Here is a 20,627-nt window from a genome sequence, read left to right as displayed (position 1 = left end):
TACTCCTTAGTCTTTAATGACAATTTCCCCTTCAGTTTGGAGGCAAAGGACATAGATGTTCCCTTAGATACTCCAAAGCCTATTCACTTGCTCACTGTAAAACCCAGATAAGCCTGTTAGCTTTTGCCTGGTGGCAGCTGGCAGGCTGGTATTGCAATAACCTACCTCATAAATTTAACCAGATTAGACAGGTACACACTTTAAGCTAATTACCATTTTACCAAACTCGTTGTCAAGTCTTGGTATTACTTAGATAATTACTGTAAATTGCCGGAACCCTAGGAAATAAACATGCAGTTCAACTTTATACTTCTTTTCAGGGCTAAACAGTTTCTCAGATCATAACCGGAATGCCACACAAGAGTATGGAGATACCTGTTTCAGCCATTTCATGCAAAGTCATCATTGAATAAGGAGGTTCCTGATCACTGAAAGAAAAACAAAACAAAGCAGAGTTATGTGAATCATTATCAGAGTTGGTAGACTTCTACCAACACACATTGAAAAGATAAACAGCTATGTAGATATGTGTTTCCCAGGAGTGTCCAATAGCCAGCAAATTCCCACATTTACAACAGAAAACATTCATTGTCCATGGTATTTATGTGCCTACCTGATTTTTATCCCATCCTTTCTCCAAGTAGCTACAACTGCATACAGTCTCATTTTATCCTCAGAACAACCCTGTGAAGGAAGTTAGGCTGAGAATGGCCCGGTTCGCATGTAACGGCAAATCATAAGTTAATTAAACCCCCACCCCCGAGTCACCCACAAGCCTCCTTCATCACTCCCATTGCTCCCTGCAGCCTTGGTCTTCCTGCTACCTCTTTCCCTATCACACCCTAGTCTCCTGGCTTCCTACTCCACTGGGTTACCTCCTACTCCACTGGGTTACCTCCTACTCCACTGGGTTACCTCCTACTCCACTGGGTTACCTCCTACTCCACTGGGTTACCTCCTACTCCACTGGGTTACCTCCAACTCTCCCCCATGTCAACCCCAGCACTCCCCCCATTTCCCTGCTGCCACCCCCAAGACTCTGCTTTACCAGGCAGCAGTAATGGAGTTTGCCCCTGCCAGGGTGGGGCAGCAACCAGGGTTGGTTCAAAGCAAAGCACTGGTCTCCAGCCAGCCACCATCTGTACTTCCTAAGAATGTCTCTGGGTTCATGTGGGGCACAGAGGCATTCAGGGAAATAAAGATGGCAGCAGCTGGAGGTCAGTGCTTCACTATGAAGTACTCCTTGGCACACAATTCAATTAAAAAAATAAAAATATAAATTACAGGTATCAGCAGGGCACTTTGTGGGTGCAGGGTGGAGCAGACAATGTAGAAGCTAGTTTTGTCCAATAGATCTTGGCTACTGGATACATGTCCGCTGAAATCCGTGGCGCCTAAGTACATGATAGCTCAGTCTTCTCCAACCTGGTGCCCTCTAATGTTTTGGACTGAAACTCCCAGCATTCCTGACCATTGGCTATGCTGCCTGGGGCTGATGGGAGCTGAAGTCCAAAACATCTGGAAAGCACCAGTATGGGGAAAGTTACTGTAGTTAGACTGGGCCAAGATACTAAAATCCAGGGATCTCCATGCACAGATGAACCTGAAGGATGTTTACCAGCCCCCTGACAAACTGCAAACAGAATTTTATACAATGTGGATAAAACAGCAGTTTTGTGGTGTTGCAGTCTGCTGGAGTGAAAATGAAAACAAAGCACCCGACTTGGCACGCAAAATCTCTTACTGCATGTGGCAGGGATTCTCTAGACTACAGCCATAATCAGCCCTGAACACCAGAGTTCAATGACCAGAAACTATCATCTGTCTCATTTAGTTAAGAGATTTTTAGGCTGCCTTCCAGCCAAAGGCTTTGAACTTTTTATTTATTTATTCTGAAGAATTATAACCCACCCTTATACGGTACATGAAGCGCTCAGGGCGGTTCACCACCATTATAGCATTTAAAACAAAAGCCAACAATCAAAAGCCGATCAATAATGGAACAGAGACAGGTGCAGAAGATAAAACCATCTAGAAACATGGGGACTGGACATTAAAAGCTTCAACCTGGCAGGCCACACGTCTTCTGGAATACAAACATTTTGGCCGGGGAGCAGAAAGCATGGAGAAATGGGGCCAAGTATATCTCCCAAGTTCCACAATCTAGGTGTGGCCATGGAGAAAACCCTCTCCTGCATCCCAGTCAGCTGAGCCTCAGGATGTAGAGCAGCCACCTCTGCAGAACTTAGGGACTACACAGGCACATATGGGAAAAGACAGTCCTTTAGGTATCACAGTCCTTTAGGTATCCTGGGCTCAAGCAATGTAGGGCTTTAAAGGCAATCACTAACACTTTGAATTGTGCCTGGAAACAAACTGGCAACTGGTGCAGCGGCTGCAAACTGGATGTAATATGCTCCCATGGATGAGAATCCCCTAACATGTTCACTGCTGCAGAGCACATTGCAACAGTCCAACTTCAAAGGGAAATGAAAAGGAACACACTAATGTAGAACATTTTTAATATTTCCAAAGTGCCTAAAAACACCAAGTGCTTTTACAAAAGGACAGAAGTAGAGATCTACGCTCACAGTCTAAAATCCAAAAAGCAACACCATCAATGGAACAAGAGAGAGAAGGGGAACATTTCTCTCTCCAGAGCAGAACACAGATTGACTCACTTGGGGCAAGGTGCTACACATCAAGTAATGCTAAGACTGAACTCAAAAGAAGAGAAACTACCGAAGGGGAAAAAAAGAAAATAGAAACAGGCAGCCCAGGACAATAGATGTAGTGCAAACCTGAGTACAACTGGTTCTAGAATATGTATATTCACATCCATCTGGGCAACCAAATCAAGCATCACCATCATGCTTTATTCCTCCCTCCCAAACTCTTTCCTTGTGTCTTTTTAGGTTGCAAGCATAAGGGCAGGGACGGTCTAATTATTGATTCTTGTAAGCTGCTCTGAGAGCGTTTTGACTAAAGAACAGGATAAAAATGCTTTGAATAAGTAATACGTAAATAATAATCAAACAACAATAGAAGACAGCTTCCATGGGTATGGATGTTGACAAGTACTGAATGACAGAGGGCACAAAGGAAGAAAAGCACAGAATGCCAGACATGTCCTTTTGCAGTTTTCAAGCGTTGGGTTGGGGGAAATCACAAACTCATTTCCCACTTCATAGATAATGCAGTGGGCAGCTAAGAGCAGCATACTCAAATAGCCAGCCTCCCCCTGCCAACCAATATAACATGAGTGTTTTACAGTAAGTTCTACACAGAGGACTGTAATCAAAACCTTGCTCATCTACAAAGCCCATTGGATGATCTCAGACAAGGCTCAGCCTAGCCTACCTCACAGTATTGTTGTGAAGACAAAAAGGGAGAATCCCCTGAATACTACTTTCGGATCCTAGGAGGAAAAACAAGATTCAAGTGGGATGAATTTCTAGTGCTCAAACTATTGTGGTTTACCCAAGAATGCTAAAAAAAAAAAGTGGTTCTGGAGGAAGCTGCACCCATCATTTTGTACAAGTGAGATAGTCACTCATTTTCTTTTCAGCAGAGGCTGGGTAGGAATAGCAGCAAAGGTCATTCACCCCAATAAATAGGCCATGTGAAGAGCACCAGAGAAGCATTATACAGCTGAGGTTCAACCCAAGGAAACTACTGATGCCTGAGAAAGTAGGTGCAAATACATTCCATTTTGCTCAAAAACTTAGATTTATATCCGGGGAGGACAACCCAATCCAGCCCAGGAAGGGCTGAACACCCTCTGTGGGCCGCTACCCCTGGCCTGGAGGCTTCGGGAGGAGGCAGGGGTGGGGCTGGACTTGGCCTCCCTGGACTTGGCCAGCTCTTGCAAGCCCCAGCCAAGTCCCTTCCCACACCTCTCGTGCCCCAACTGGGAGGGAAGCAGCATGGGAACGAGGTGCCCAACTCAGCTGGTGCTTGCAGGAACTGGTTCCTGCAAGTGCTGGCCAAGTCCATTTCTCCATGCAAAGAGAGGTATGGAATAGAAGGAAAAAGTAGGCAGGGCAAAGGTCACAGGAGGGGCAGGGATCAGGTCAGGGACCCACCCCATCGACATAATCTGGCCTGCCAGCTTTGTCCAGGGGCTGTGGCAATCAAGCCCCCACAACAAGAGGTTGCCCATCCCTGATTTATATTCCCCTTTTCTTTCATCATGGAACTCAAAGTGGAATACACTGCATTCCCAGGCCATCTTCCATCCAGGCACTAGACCTGCTTAGCTTCAGCAAGGTTGTGGCATCATGTGCCTTCAGACCATGCCCTGGGACCAAAAGGAGCTCTGTTCCTTGCTGGAAAAGATTTGAAGAGATCTGGAGCCGGCAGACAGCAAAGAATGATAATCTAAGGCAGCCTTTCCCAACCTGGTGCCCTCCAGGTGTGTTGGACTGCAACCTCCATCATTCCCAGCCATCAATCCCGCACATCTGGAGGGCACCAGGTTGGGAAAGGTTGACCTAAGGTGTTATGAAAGAGCGTTTTGACAGCAGCAGCAGGAGTCTGAATAATGAAGCAGGAAAGAAACTGTCAACACCCTTGTCGAGAGTAAGATATGAAGATAATCAAAACTGGCAATGAAAAACAATTATTTTAATCAAGGAAGGAAATATGTGGGGTTTTAAGGACAAAACACCATCATTGCAAGCAGATGTAACTTTCAAGTTAATCCTTCTTTTTTTTCTTTTGGCTACAGTATGTAGCAGTAGCTACACTGCCATTTGAATGGAGTGATCACATCCCTCCCCCTATATATACTTTGCTTGTCTTGGTCACTCCTTCCCCCACCTGTCCACTCCCCCTAATTTCTCCCACTGTGCTCATTTTCATTTGAAAGATGTAAACAACAACAACCCACTGTGATTTATTTAAAATTCCTTGGAAGTAGTATGTTCCTTTTTTGTGTGTGGGCAAGACAGGTACATGAGTTTTTCTAAACCTAGACCAGGGGCTTTCCTAAGCCAAGAATTCCTTTTCATGCTTCCCCAATGCTACATAGCACAAAGACAAAACACTACTTCAGCAGAAATACTCAGTACAGATCCTAATATAGACCTGTGTGATCACAAAGATCACTGGAGGAGGCCTTGCAGGTTGTAGCACAAACTGCAGATTGTCATCTGGCAGCAACCCAGAAGCAGGCCTTCTCTGTGGGGCACCCATCTTATGGAATGCCCTCCTCACTGGTTATCAGGAGGCACCAACTGTGGTATGTTTTAGGCGCCTGTTAAAGGTTCGTCTCTTTAACCAAGCTTTCCCTGAATTATGGTGCTTTGAGCTTTGATTTTAAACATTTTAACTTTGTTTTTGTATTTATTATGATATACTTTAATCTGATTCTGTAAACCACTTAGAGATATCTTTAGATATAGTAAGCAGTATATAAGTTTAACAACAACACTCAAATTTGATTCAAAGATGCAGGTGATCATGCGTTACAGTCCTATCACACAACTGTGCCACTAGAGAACGCACACAGGGACTGCTTCTTTGAAAGTGACCTTACATCACTCCATCAATCTGGCTGGAAGTACCTGCCATTTGGCTCCTTCCCACACAGAACAGTCTTTCCCAGTCACCTTTCCGCCTAGTCATAACATTTATGTTACATTATATAAAAACTGGCACATATTGTAAGAAGGGCCCTGCTAGAACAGACCAAAATCTTGTCTCGTCCAGCATCCTGATTCATGAAGAGGCCAACCAGATGCCTCTGAAAAGGCAACAGTCCTCTCCCATTTGTATCTCCCAGAAACTGATATTCAGAGCCATGTTGCCTCTGATCCTGGTGATAGCATATTGCCATCATAACTAATTGCCATTGAGAGCCTTATCCTCCATGAATTTATCAAGTCCCCCTTTAAAGTCTGAAATTGCTTGTTTACTCCTCCTTCCCCATCCATTCCTCCTTTTGTATGGCATGTATTATTAGACCAGGGGTTGGCAGACTTTAGGCTTCACCGCATATTAATAAGGATATTGCAGAGCTGGAAAAGGTGCAGAAAAGGGCAACAAAAATGATCAAGAAGCTGGAGCAAACTTGTTATGAAAATAAGGTTACAATGTTTGGGGCTTTTTAGCTTAGAAAAAAGGCCATTATGAAGTGTGTGATAGTCTATGAAAGCTTATACCAAAATAAATGTGTTATAGTCGTTAATGTGTCACGAGACTGTTATTACATCAGAGCGTCTTCCCAAACAGCAGCACAGGAGTCTGCAGGAGAAGACACATTCATGCCAACATTGCTCTTCAGGAAGAACTTACTTGTCTACCAGCGTTCTAATTACTGCCAGTGTGTCAAGTACTAATCCATCCACATTATGTTTCTTCCTCCTTGGTTCATGTGGCCCCCGCCCCCGCCGGGGGGGCCGTACTGGGTCCCTCAGATGGCTCCTTGTTTCCGGTACAGGTACCCTGCTGTTCTCTGTCTGGCGACTCCTGGATTCTGCATTGTCTTCTGCACCACTGTCTTCTCGACAGACACAGGAGTTGCCCATGTTGCCAGCCCCCAAGGTTTGCAGCAAACAAGGAATGTGCTGTTCAAGGGTCAGCCGTAAACCTTGAAGAAGGCTTCTGCTCGCATAGAACACAACCAAAGCAACGACAATCATCTAGACAGTTTTAAAAGCAATGTTTTTTGGATGTTGAATTGCAGCCTTTGCATCATACAAGTTTGTAACAGTAATGGACACGGAATGGTTGGTTTCGTTTCTGACATTATCACAGGAGTTACTCATACGTCATCCAAAAGCAGGTCTGAAGGGAAAGAAAAAACACAAACCCATCAATTTAGATGTCAACTGTAATATTATATAATGCAGCTAGCTAGCAAGGTTCTTTCCAAGTAGTCAAGTAATAGATTTCCCCTTTGGCAAAGCTTCATGCCTTAAACCCGCTTACAGCCATTACTCAAAAAGATGGAAAACTTGCTACTTGATCCAGCAGCTGCCCTGTCCACTTAACCCAAAATCTGCTTCAATCCCCAGCATTCAATTACTTGTCATTATCTATCCCAGGTTCAGATACCTTCCAGTTACTCAGTATATAAAGCACAGTCAGCTGCAATTCCTGCCAACCTATACCCACCCTGAAGCATTCTGTCATCCAGTAAAGGTCTGAGTTCTCAAAGTACACTGATGCACCTGGTACATCAGTGTACTTTGGTGGTGGTGGTGGTGGTGGTGTGTGTGTGTGTGTGTGTGTGTGTGTGTGTATCCATGCGTAATATTGTGGGGAAAAAGAGAGCAGGTCCACTGATCAAAATTATGGAAAGTGTTGATTCTTGATTAGTCATCTTAGATTTTTATATAAATATATATCCTGAGAACGTAGTTTGAAAGTCAATATATTTAGATCATCCTGCAGATCTACACTTAAGGCAGAATTTCACAGACTCCTGGAGACTGAAACATCTGCCAATCATGGAGTCTTCCCAACGTAAAACAACCCATCAGATGGGCTGTCCCCTCTGGGGAGAAGATGCATATCCACCTACTTTTTTCCTAAACAAATGCAGGCTGTATGACAGAATGTATTATGTAATTTCAAATCACATGATTTCCAAGTTTCTCTTATAATCATGAGGAGTCCACTTATGATATTAAACAGATGAGTTAGCAACACCCGCCAGTGGAACGTATCACTCTTCTCAGTTTGCCAGATTACTCTTTCCTGAAAATAAAGTTCTATGCAAGCTGCAAAGACAAAGATAAGTAGCCCACATGACTTTACTGAAAATGTGTAAATGCTGTAGTCTGGAATTCCCAATTGCAAGGAAACTATCTGTGCATCAGCAGTCTTCCAGTTCACAGTATGCTTCCTATGTCACCTCAGCTGCCAAGTCCTAGGTTAGTGTATGTCACAGTGGCACAGAAAGAAACAGCATAAAAATTAACATTAGATATATTAGGATAGAAAAGCAAACTTCATTTAAGTGACTCTTTAGAGGCAAATCCTTCCTTCCTGTTCTTTTCACATAAAGAGAAACACATAAATCTATAAAGTGATTAAATGGGACAGTCTTTAGCCTCTAATTTGTTTAGCTTTGTCTCACATACGCCACATATCCTCCACCTCCTGCAGCCCCTCTTCTGGAAATGTTGAAGTCATGGGGAAATACTCTCCCTCATGCATGGAAAGACACAGAAATTTGGGAGAAAAATGAAATATATGCAATAATAAATTTGTTTAAGAATATAAACTTATTTATGAATAAAATATGCAATATTGTATAGCACATTAAAATGTATTGTTTGGTATATTTATGAAATTTAGAAGTATAACTGTCTTAGTTTCATTCAGTCATTCATTCCATCTCTATACCACCCAATAGCCAAAGCTCTCTGGGCAGTTTACAAAGATTACACAATGTTGGCGCCAGGTGGGTCTCACAGGGGAGAGTGTTCTAAAAACAGGAGGCCACCACTGAGAAGGCCCTCTCCCTTACTGCCATCCTTCAAGTGTCCCTTAGAGGAGGCACTTGAAGGAGGGCCTCAGATGATGATTGTAGTATACAGGTACAGTCATCATAATAGAGAAACAGAAGGAATCATACAAAAATGTGCAATACTGGTTTACTAGAGATAACAGTGGGATGAGTGTACATACCACAAACAATTATCCCTCATTCTGACTGGCTTGAGCACTCTGGAAAAAAACGGTGTTAGCCTCTAGCCTACCAGTCCTCGGTATTAAGGACTATTAGAATATTGAGTTAAATTTTGTAACATTGTATCAGCATCATGCACAATAAACCTGCAACCCTCAACAGATGTACCTGGGATTATTCCCAATGAATGCAATGGGTCTTACTTCTGAGTAGATATGTATAGTATTGCACTGAACATTGTAGGAATTATGGGCAAAATTATCCAGATGAAACATATGTCATTTAAACAATAAATAATACACCCGTGAAAATGCTACCATCTCAAGTCTTTTTCTCTTTTAAGAATCTGTTTCTGAAAGATCAGTAGCTTCCAGTTTTGAATGTCCATTTGTATTGCTGTGGGCTTCAGAGCTCTGGAGCCTGCACAGACAGCAGAAACGACACACAAGGCAAGTGCTAGTGATCACAAAGGTCCAGCAGCATCTACGGGCCAAGCCATACATTCGGCAGCAGACACAGATTTAGAAACCCATTGCCACCTCTGACACAAAGTGTCAAGGGGGAGCGACATGACTGGCAGAGAAGTGGTGTCTCCGGGTAACCAATCCCTCACCCACAACTTTTCCTTTCTCGTAGTTGCTTTGCTCCTGCCAGGGTTCCAAAAGGCTGCATTCGCATCAAAGGGGAAAAGCAGCAGGGGAGGTGGGCAAGGGGAAGGTCAAGCATACAAACCAGCATTTGTACCCAATCTGCTGCCAAAAGCGAATGGGCCAGTCATCCCCAGTCCTCAACTACCAGCTTATATGACACGAGTATCACTCACAGCTAGGGATGTATGAGAAATTCATTTCAGTTCATTTTTGATCAGGATTTACTCCGTTTGCACCTTCTGGACCGAACACGGATGCAATCTGCAGTCAAAGTATGTACATATCCACGCTTGCAATGTGATTTGTGGACCACAAAAATTTGTCTGATAGAATGCATACGTTTGAAAGATATTCATGAAGAAATGTGTACTTTTGAAAAATGCACAAATACACTTTAATCAATGAGAGAAGAATGTGTACATTTCAAAGATGCCCACAAGTGATGCGAACATTTGGGAAAAACGCACTAAAATACACATCGATTTTCACATGAGAAGAAAAACACGAAGCTCACAATCTGAGATGGACCTGAGTCAAAAACGAGTTTCAAGATGGAATATGGAGCTAGGAACCATGAGAACTCCAACTACTAAGCAACTTTCAGCTGCTATCTCTTAACCACAGCAGGTATTTTTAGCAACATGTTTGCCAAATGATTGCATCAGACACACATTCTTGGAGCAAGAGTTCTATTTTTGTGGGCTCCAGGCACAACACTGTGAATATACTCCAGGATCTTTTGACACCTGATACTCTCCCTTTTCTCACCATAAAAGAAAGATACACATAGTACTTACTATGAGCTAGCTTCCCAACTGCTCAGGAACTCCGGCAATTCATTGCCACCCTTTGTGCCAAAAGTCAGCCCTCTCATTTAGCAGAATGCACGTTTTGGCTTGAGAATAGTTCTGAACCACAGAGTGTATATAAACACATTTAGCCCTGTCTATCCACATAAAATTTCTACGGGAAGCTTTTTAATTAAAGAACGTTTACATCCATTCTTCTAGCAGGACATACAATACGGCTAGAACCCCCACCCCCGCATCCCCAGCCAGGACATTTAGACCATCCCTCACAAACACATTTTTTTCCTAGTCCAAACAATACAGCAGAGAAGATCAGCAAATAACCTGCCTGGAAATGGTTTCAGTCCAGTTGTTTCTGTAATATGTAGTGAAGGAATCAATGATTCACAGTCTTGTGTATTTGGTTACACTCAGCCATAAACACCTCATTGTGGAAAAGTCTGCCTGGTCTGAATTCTTGCCAAGAAGCTAAAGCTGAATACGAGCATGATTTCAACCACCAAACTACTTCTCTTTTCAGTTTCCACTCCTAGCTGAGTAACTTGCCATGCGTTGATAAAACCCTACCTTTCAGAGAACCAATCCTTGAAAGCTGTTACAGATATTTTATTTGCATTCCAAAGAATGAAAACCTCTTTGGTTGACTGTTTGTGCCCAGAAAACAAGAACGTCCATTTATGAACCAGACCTTGGGGTCTGAGGAACTAGATAAATCGTATCTTCCTATCACACCATACCAGGAGTTTCTTATATTCTAGTATTAATCTTGCCTGAATTAGGAAGTGTTTGGCAATTCTGTTAACTGCATAAACTTCTGTTTAAAAACCAAACATGAATGCACAATTGCCTCCAAAACCTTAATTTTTCTAAGCATTGGTTTGCAATTAGCACTTATTTATTTGATTTGTACTCTGCCTTTCCACCAATGGCACTGAAGGTGGTTTGCAAGCACAATTAAAATGAATTAAAACAATAAAACAATACATTTAAATACAATAAAACATAACAATTACTTGTTTTGTTCTTGTTGACAAGTTATGACAAGTTCCTGTTTTGTCATTGTCCCCATTTACAAAACATTTCCAGAAACTCCATTTTAAACACACAATTAGCCCTACTGATGAAACACCGACTATTCATTTGCTTTCTGAACAAGGATACTGCAGCCTTTATATTAGAAAGTTATACTCCTCAAGTCTAATTTCTTAGAGGGGGGGTGGACAGTAATAATGAGTGTGAGTAAGTATTTAAGTTTTTCATGTCTTCTTGGCATCAGGGCTATTCACAATCAAAGCACAGGGTTTGCAAACGTGCAGGTCACAATCATGCTAGGGTTGCTAAAAAGGAAGAATATATTTGTAGCATGGGACTGTGCAGGGCTTATTAACCTCAACTGGGAGGTGAAGTGACACAGGGAGGTGTGCAGAAACGAGGAGTGAAAAGAGGCAGGGTGTGAAGCCGCATGATGGGAGATGCTGCGGGGAGGGGTCTGAAAGAAGCAGAGCATGGGCTGGGGTACACGTGAACATGAGATTGAGCTAAAATGTTTAGGTGAGGACAATTACATTAAGTCTGAGAAAACACTGGCCTGGTTCACATGTAACAAAATATTTCTGGCTCGTCATGAATGAGCCAGCTGGCAGGGGTATGCTACCTGATTGCTCCTGCTTGGCTCCTCCTGCAAGTGGGGGCAGCTAAACAAACCTTCTATTTGTTTAGTGCGATGTGCGAACTGGGAACTCTGGCTTGATTCTCCCCAGACAAGCTAGTGGGCTGCTCGCATGACACGACAGCCCACCATGGGTTATTTAACCGGCAATGAAGCTGTGATGTCTGCAGGGAGCATGCAGCTGCCATTTTGAATATGCAAACCCTGCTCAGGGGTTGTCATGTTGTGCAAACCTAGCAAGGGTGGGTTAACCGAGGGTTAACCAACCCTCGCATAACTCATGGTCTGTTTTAGGGTTACACAAGGGTTGCTTAACCTTTGCAACACCCACACCTCCCCAGGTTTGCACAACACAACAACCCCCTAGTGAGGGCTGCATATTCAAAATGGTGGCCACGGTACCATGACCCGACATGGATCAAATAACCCATGACGAGCTGCAATGTGTTGTCCAAACCCAGTCAGTGTCATAAGCCAGCAATCAGATAGCGTGCACCAGCACCAATGCTACGGGGCAAATAAAATTCCAGTGCTGTATTTTTCTGTGGAACATTTCCCATTTCAAAAAGTCATTGGTAACAATGAATGGATGCCAATTGCAGATACAATTTTGAAACTTGCCCGACAGTGTAATTAATATTTTTCAGATGACCATCCCTAGCAAATACGTGAGAGAACTCATATATGTCGCTGAAATATATATATGTCTCACTGTGAAACAGAATAGGTAGTGACACGGAAACTGAAGGTGCCCCAGCGACCTCAGTGGAAGAGAGCTGAATTCTGTTGAAATATGAGTGGTTGTTAGCATATTATGCATAGTTCTTTGGATTGCTAAAACTTATTAGCGTGCCAATGGTCTTCAATGCCTTTGTTTAAATTTAAGAAAATAACAATGTAAGGGAACTACACGCTATTGTCTTTAATTTTTTTTAAAGTATTCCAATAAAAATGCCTATGTAATATAATATTTAAGTGTGCTTTAATTTCACCCCTCAAATATTTCAGGTCAAATGCTTGTGGTGTATTGAGAAAAAATTAAGGGGCACTTTTTTTTTAGTTCTGTTTGCTAAATATAAGTAAAATAAACATGCTAAATTCAAATTTTCTGATGCAAATTACCCTAATCTACATAGGAAAAAATGCAATTCAGACTTTTCCGGAAAACCCTCATCACTAACCAGCATGCTGGCACATTCACAATAGGCCTTCTAATAAAGTGTGAACAGGTCCACTGTCTATGTTCAAATTCCTCCTTGCTGTAGGTTTTCAATATACTGTTTTGCTTGGCAAGACATCCACAGGCCCCCTATGATTCTCAGGCAAGTCCTATCATCACATATAGAGGGCAGTTCCTAAGACCCTCACTGACAGAGAGATCAAAGGATGAGAGCACATGCGTAACACACTTGCATCTCCCATGAGTCCTTGCAACAGGCAAGCCCCTACTTTCACTCACACAACCCATCCATGATAGGCAATTTGCTAGCCCGGCCTTCCCCCACTGTTGACCTCCAATTGTGTTGGACTGTAACTCAGTAACCCCCAGCTGGTTGGCTGGGGGATGCTGGGAGTTGCAGCCCAACCCATCTGGAGGGTACCAGGTGGGGGAAGGCTAGGCTAGCCCATTACTGACCTAACCTCCTGAAACTAACAATTGCATATCCAAATGCTTCTAACAAATTAGTTCATGTATTAGGAGAATGCACCCTGTGATTACAAGGCCAGTTTTTATGGACTGAGGAAACATGGCTGCCACTTCCATGCAGCTGCATCCCCACGCTGCATGTTTGCGACTGGGGACCATGTAGATCAGCCAGGCAATGTGGTTCTCTTTGGGGGGCAGCAGCATTGGTATGGCATCAGCTGCCTGCCCCATACAGTGCATGGTTATGAGTTATGAGTAATGCGTATTACTGCCACACCCAACCACTGGAAGCAGCAGCCTTACTTCAACTCTTTGTAGGAATATGGGCATAGTGAGATATATGGGAGTAGTTTGGGAAGTTGATTATAAAGAGGCACGAAGTTGGTGAAAATCAAGTTATATCATTGATCTCTAATGCTGACACTTGATACAAGAGGGTAGGACATATAGTACCTTGCATAAATATTCACACACACCCCTTGACTTTTCCACATTTTGTTGTGCATTACAACCTGGAATTAAAATGGATTTAATTAGGATTTCTTGTCACTGATCTACACAAAACAGTCCATAATGTCAACGCAGGGGGAAAAAAACCTACGTATTTTTCAAAATGGTTCACAAATATAAAATGGAAAAATCTGGATTGCATAAGTATTCACCCCCTTTGCTGTGACACCCCTAAATAAGCTCTGGTGCAACCAACTGTCTTCAAAAGTCACATAATTAGTTGGGAGTCCACCTGTGTATAATTCAAGTATCACATGATCTCAGATTAAATACACCTCTTTCTGGAAGGCTCCAGAGTTTGGGGGAGAGTGTATCTAAACAAACAGCACCATAAAGACCAAGAAGCTATCAAAACAAATCCAGGATAAAGTTCTGGAGAAGCACCAATCAGGGTTGGGTTATAAAAAAATATCCCAAACTATGAACATCCCCTGGAGCACCGTTACATCCATTATTACAAAATGGAAAGAATATGGCACAACCGTGACTCTGCCTAGAAAAGGCTGTCCACCAAATCTCAGTGACCAGGAAGGAGGGCATTAGTCAGAGAAGCAACCCAGAGGCCAATGGTAACTCTGAAGGAGCTGGAGAGATCCACAGGTGAGACAGGAGAAACCATCCATGGGACAACTATCACTTGGACACTCCACAAAGCTGGGCTTTATGGAAGAGTGGCGAGAAGAAAGCCATTGCTGAAAACACACACATCAAATCCCTTTTGGATTTTGCCAAAAGGCATGTGGGAGACATGGCAAACATGTGGAAAAAGGTTATCTGGTCTGATGAGAGCAAAATTGAACTTTTTGGCCTTACCGCAAAACCCTATGTGTGGCGCAACGCCAACAGTGCTCACCGCTTTGAGAATACCCTCCCCACGGTGAAGCATGGTGGTGGCAGCATCATGTTGTGGGAATGCCTTTCATCGGCGGGGTCTGGGAAACTTGTCAGGATTGAGGGCAAGATGGATGGGGCCAAATACAGGGCAATTCTAGAGGAAAACCTGTTTCAGTCTGCAAGGGACCTGGGACTGGGGCGGAGGTTAACCTTCCAGCAGGACAATGACCCTGAACACACAGCCAAAGTTACACTGGACTGGTTTAAAAACAAGAACCTCAATGTCTTAGAATGGCAGTCAAAGCCCAGACCTCAATCTGATTGAGAATCTGTGGCAAGGCTTGAAAATGGCTGTTCACCAATGGTCCCCATCCAACCTGACAGAGCTTGAGCAATTGTGCCCAGCAGAAAAGGCAAAAATTGCAGCATTGATGAGCAAAGCTGGTAGAGACTTATCCAAAACGATTCACAGCTGTAATTGCTGCCAAAGGTGCTTCTACCAAGTATTGACTCAGGGGGGTGAATACTTATGCAACCAACAAATGCCAATTTGTCTTTATTTAATTAACTTCTGTACCACAATAAGGGAGCAATCCTATGGCTGCTAGTCGGCGGCTAGACGGCCATAGCATATGTGGTTTTCCGGGAACCGACCTCGGAGCATCAGTTCCCGGAGAATAGACCTCCCCCTCTTCCACGCTGCCTCACAGGCAGCACGGAACAGCCCCACGCTCCCCATTCGGAAGAAGAGTGCGGAGCGGCCAAAACAGGGCGTTCTGGGGGGCATTCCGGGGAGGGGAAGGTGGAAATGCTGGTATGACACATCCTACATGTCATCCAGCAGCCTCCTCCTTCGTTCCGCCTTCCTGCCGCTAGACAGCCGATATTGGCTGTCTAGTCGCAAACGCAGAGCAGGAGGAGCGCGGAGGGAACGATCTCCTCCATGTGTCTCCTGCCCTGCATTGGATAGGTCACCGGCGGCTGCCTATCCCCAAGGGAGTGCACTCTAAAAATATTTTGCACCTTCAGAGTGTTAAGTATGTTGTGTAGATCAAATGGTAAAAATGCCAATTAAATCCATTTTAATTCCAGGTTGTAACACAACAAAATGTGGAAAAGTCAAAGGGGGTGAATACTTATGCAAGGCACTGTATTACACTCTCTAGTACTGCAGCGACTGAAAGGAGTTGGAATGGGGCAGGAAGCAGTGTCAAACAAAACCCTCCAACTGCCTACATCTCGCTCCAAAAGATCCTTTTGAAAACTCTGGTTTTCAAAACACACATGGGCGTGATTTGCTGAAAAGTTTTATGCAACAGCCATGGAGATGAAACTTCAATACACCGTCCCTCCAGACCTGTTCATATACGACTTGTTTGGGATAGGAGGATGAATTCTCACCCCTTTACCCTAGTCTTTAAGATGCAATGTGTTCTATCCCTGCTGCTGATTTTACTTTTGGTTTTATTATGTGCTGTTGCTGGTTTAACTTTGCTTTTATCCGATTTGTTTCATTATTGTTTTATTGCTACTTTGCATTTTATTTTTAATTTATACAGCACCCAGTGAACTTTGGTCACTGGGAGATTTAAAAATGAAATAAATAAGCAAGCAAGCCGCTCCACAGGCAACAAAGCCACCTACATGCCTAGAGTTTTTGAGCTATGAAACCATTTAATATTGAGCCGATCAACTGTGCTAAGGCCAATGGGTCATCCTGTTCCAGCAGCAGTCATGCTCCAGGCTGAGCAATCATCTTCTTTATTTAAATTATTATGGGTGAAGCGGCAACACATTTTCACTATAAGGATTCTCACTAAAGGACCCAAATGAATATAACACAAGATGTGTGTCAACTTTAGTCAAACATGTAGTTACTTTATTTATTACATTTATATCCCGCCTTTTTTCCTCCTTATGGAACCCAAGGTGGTGTACATAATCCTCCTCCTCTCCATTTTATTCTCACAACAACCCTGTGAGGTAGGTTGGGCTGAGAGTCTGTGACTGCATTACATTAAACATTAAAAGCAATGGAACAGCAGGCATGATTAAGGGTTACTCATGTGAGTCAATACCAAGAGAATATAGACAAGAGGCTTTATTTATATAAATATTGCTGATTTGGGTCCATATTCTGTACGTTCCCTCCACAGTACTACCTCCTACTTTCCTATTACATACAAAAAACAGCACTTGATTAAATTTCATTTTCCCAGGGGGAGTTCCTTACACTTCTACTACTATTAATCATTTAGTAGCAAAATGCCTGTTATGACAGAGTGCCTTGGAGGAAGGACTTGAATATTACAAAAGTCTCTGATGAGGGGTGAAGTGTGTCTCTGTGTCAGCCTTCTCCAATGTGGTGCCCTCCAGATGTGTTAGCCTACAAATCCCATCAATGGGATGATGGGAGTTGGAGTCCAACACATTTGCAGGGCACCACGCTGGGGAAGGCTTCTCTATGCTTTGTACAGAGACACTTCACACTCCACTGACAGATCCTCACCAGGTAAGCTTCATGACATTTAGCATGAGGGATGGAAGGCAGGATTTATTCTCTTCACAAAAGCATCATGAAGTGCACCACTTTACTTTTTCTCCACAGGAGTGAATGGCAGTAAAAGTGAACTATCTATGTAAATGGGAAAAAAAGTATTAGATGTGAAGATATGGAAGTACTTCATAGATTACAGCAGCCGAACCCACCCGGAAGCCCTCCAATGTGTTGGCCTGTAACTCCCATAATTCCCAGCCAGCATGGCCAACACCTGGGAGTTGCAGGCTAACACATCTGAAGGATGCCAGGTTGGGGAAGGTTGATTACAGGGAGAAACTGCAAATGGCATTTTTCAGCAGCTTCTCTGAAGCAACCAATTCAGCCTCATTTCCATTATGAGCAATTATAAGCACTAAAATGACAGGTAGCTCAAAAGCAATGCCATAGCTGTGACATATTGAGAGTAAATGCAAATCAGGAATGCACCGGAGAAACCCTCTGGAGCACACCTATGTTCTATGCTCCAGTCAAAAGAGAACGTCCCATACTGTAAGGAGCACTTAACCTCTTCTGCATCATGAAAGACGAGAAGAAAACACTGTTCTGTCCCTACCACCTAACCTTTAGATTCTAAAAGGAGAAGGAATCAGCCACCACTCTCCCTCTGAAATTGCCTCAAGACAATAGGGCAGCAGTTCCCAAACTTTTAATAGCAGAGGTATGCTTTTTTCCCTGAGCTGAAATTAAAGATATGCTACAGATGCTTCACTCTTATACTCAAAAAAACATTTAGAGCAGCCTTCCCCAACTTGCTGCCTTCCAGACAGGCTGGGCTACAACTTCCACCATCTCCAACCAGCATTAACTGGCCATGCTGGCTGGGGATGATAAAAGTTGTAGTCCAACATCTGGCACCTGGTTGTGGAAGGTTGGTTTCGGGTGTGAAAGAATTACCTAGGTTCAATGGTCCCCCCCCCCCATGTTCTTGTGTAAGTTGTGCCTCCAGGCCTGCCTTGTAGTCAGGAGGCAAGCCCAGAACAGTGACTCATGCAGAGATGCAACAGGCAAACTCCTCAAGGGGTGGATAACTGTGCAGCATTGGAAATGACTGAATGATCCAAATACAGCCAAACTAAAGATGAGACAGAATTACCTACCTCCAGAGGAAGCCAAGTAGAAAAAGGCAAGGCATAGCAGTGAATCATATAGAGAGAGACAGAGCAGGCAACTTCCTATACAAGTGAGTACTCTGAGCTCTCAAGAACCCCTCTTTCATTCATCAGGAGCACATGCAATTTGGCATGACTGATCTTGAGAAGGGAGAGGAAACCAGCTGCCAATTTCCCCTAGAAACTGCCTGGCTCATCACAAGATAGAATACTCACTCCAACCTAGCTGTGCCTACTGTCTGCTCATCAACCCCCCCCCCCAGAAAACAGGCCACCTTTTTGTCATACAGTTCTCCCACTTTTGTCTTATCTCCAGAAGAAGATTCCTTTCTTCAGGCTCTCCCTCATATGCCATTCCTCACATTGTTTCAGTTTTGCTCTAGTCTCTCAGAACCTCTTGCTCACAGGAGATGTATTCCAAACTCCCAGGGCTTCATCCTACCATTTTCAACTCTAGGGAAACCTCATCTTCTAGATGCACATGTTCAAGTTCGTACAGCGTACCAGGTTATTCTAGCCTTAGCCGCCCTTTTAGCAAGAGGGTCAAACAAACTGGTAAAAGGCATGGTATTTTCCCCTCCATGCACCAGCAGAAAAGTCGTTAGGTGACTTGTCCTGTCCAAAGAGCAGCATATAGATTCATTTGTACTTTCTTTTAGCTCCACTCCTCACAAGAATGGAAAAGGAATGAAAGTAAGTTGAGGGTTTTGTTCTATAGGGGAGGAATGAACTGGGTAGAAATGAGGTTTGCAGGTGAGGAAATTGTAATCACCACAGATTTAAGTGTGATCTTGTGAATGCAATCTTAGAGTGTGTCTGCAGGTTGGGCACACACAATATTAGAAGGGCAAAGAAAAACAAACCCTGTGAAGGGGAGGGCAGGCATGAAAAATGCAAAGGATTAGGTATGGCTCCTGAAGATGGAGACAGGAGGGAGAATAGGTACTTTCTCCTAATAAAAATTAATCTAGGATACGTAGGGTTTAAAGAATCTTAAATAAAAATTTTCATTTATTTTGGGGACACAGCTCACCCTACCCAGAGTCATGTGCGCGTGTGTGTGTGGGGATAACACACTCCTTATTTATACTGCCTCTTTAAAATGTGGTTTTGTCTCTCAGATGCACACACACTTTTGCTGCCCTACAGCACAGTTATCTGGGTGCTATTAAATAACAGCAGCCCCAATTCTGGCATTTCTGTCAGAAGCATAGAAGAGTAGGGCTGGAAGGGGCCTGTCTGACCATCGGGTCTACCACAGGGGGGAGGACAGCAAGCTCCCAGGCTTTCCCCTTCGTTGAGGGCTTACCAGCCTTTGATAACGGAGATAAACATACGCCAAATGCCGTAAGGCGCTATCACCATGCATAACGTTATCAGTTATTAATGACGCTGTATTTAATATACCACTGCTATGGTCCTATACGCCAGCCTTCTCCAACCCGGCACCCTCCAGACGTGTCAGAAATACGACTCACCAGCCAGGGACGGGGATGATGGGAATTGCAGCCCAACAGAGCTGGAGGGCCCCGGGTTGGAGAAGCCTGGTTTAAGTAACAGCATCATGAACTTGAACATGGATGTAACAACTCATACGGTTACTGGCATCCATCGTTATGAATATCAACGCCACCATTCCTATTATTGTGAAGGAATATCAATGCCACAATCCCTATTGTTGGTATTGATCATTAGGTATTACATTAACGTGGCACAAAGGGCCTCATGTCGCGCCAGGCGCTGCACAGCTCCAGGTTCCCACCCCTCTCGTCAAGCCTGCCCCGCCGCCGTGGCTTCCTCAGCTGCCCCACCCCCACCCCGGGGGGATCGCCTCGCCTCGCCTCGCCCCACCCGTGGAAGGGGGGCCCTTCACGCCTCCGCCGTCCTCCTCAGGATCGGGCCCCCCTCCCGGCCAGCCGCCCCGCCCAAGGCTCACCGCGGCCAGTCCTCGCCGGCTTCCGCTTCTTCCTTCCCCTCAGACCGTCAGGCCGGAGAGCCGGCGGCGGAGGCGCCGTGCGCCATCCCCTTCTCCCTCAGGCAGCGGCGCGGCGGGGCGGAAAGACGGACGAGGCCCCAGCGGACCTCCCCATTCCGGCGCGGCGGAGGCAGCTCCGCCCACCTCCCCTCCAGGCCGCGCGGCCGCCCCTCCGCAACCCCGGGCAACTAGCCACGCCCCTGCCCCTCCCCCCTTCCTTCG

General features: G+C 44.3%; 1 protein-coding gene across 5 annotated transcripts in view; it reads right to left on the bottom strand.

Moving 5' to 3' along the window:
- The window catches only part of RSPRY1 (ring finger and SPRY domain containing 1), a 43,293-nt gene extending 22,736 nt beyond the window's left edge, over positions 1–20,557 (bottom strand). For 2 of the 5 annotated variants that reach the window (XM_084812123.1, XM_084812124.1), the window contains exons 1-3: positions 20,367–20,557; positions 6,298–6,789; positions 376–428 (exon numbers count right to left, since the gene is read on the bottom strand). In XM_084812123.1, the coding sequence (XP_084668249.1) occupies positions 376–428; positions 6,298–6,644 (400 nt within the window). In that variant the 5' untranslated portion in view covers positions 6,645–6,789; positions 20,367–20,557. Of the gene's footprint in view, positions 1–375; positions 429–613; positions 685–6,297; positions 6,790–10,428; positions 10,543–20,366 lie in introns of those variants that run through there. The other 3 variants (XM_084812127.1, XM_084812125.1, XM_084812126.1) reach the window with 3 other exon arrangements.
- Positions 20,558–20,627: the final 70 nt, after the last annotated feature.

This window comes from Heloderma suspectum, chromosome 8 (genome assembly GCF_057233095.1).
Source record: "Heloderma suspectum isolate Gila_16-S chromosome 8, 16-S_ref, whole genome shotgun sequence".
Taxonomy (NCBI): Eukaryota; Metazoa; Chordata; class Lepidosauria; order Squamata; family Helodermatidae; genus Heloderma; species Heloderma suspectum.
This window is presented reverse-complemented; position numbering and strand designations above follow the sequence as displayed.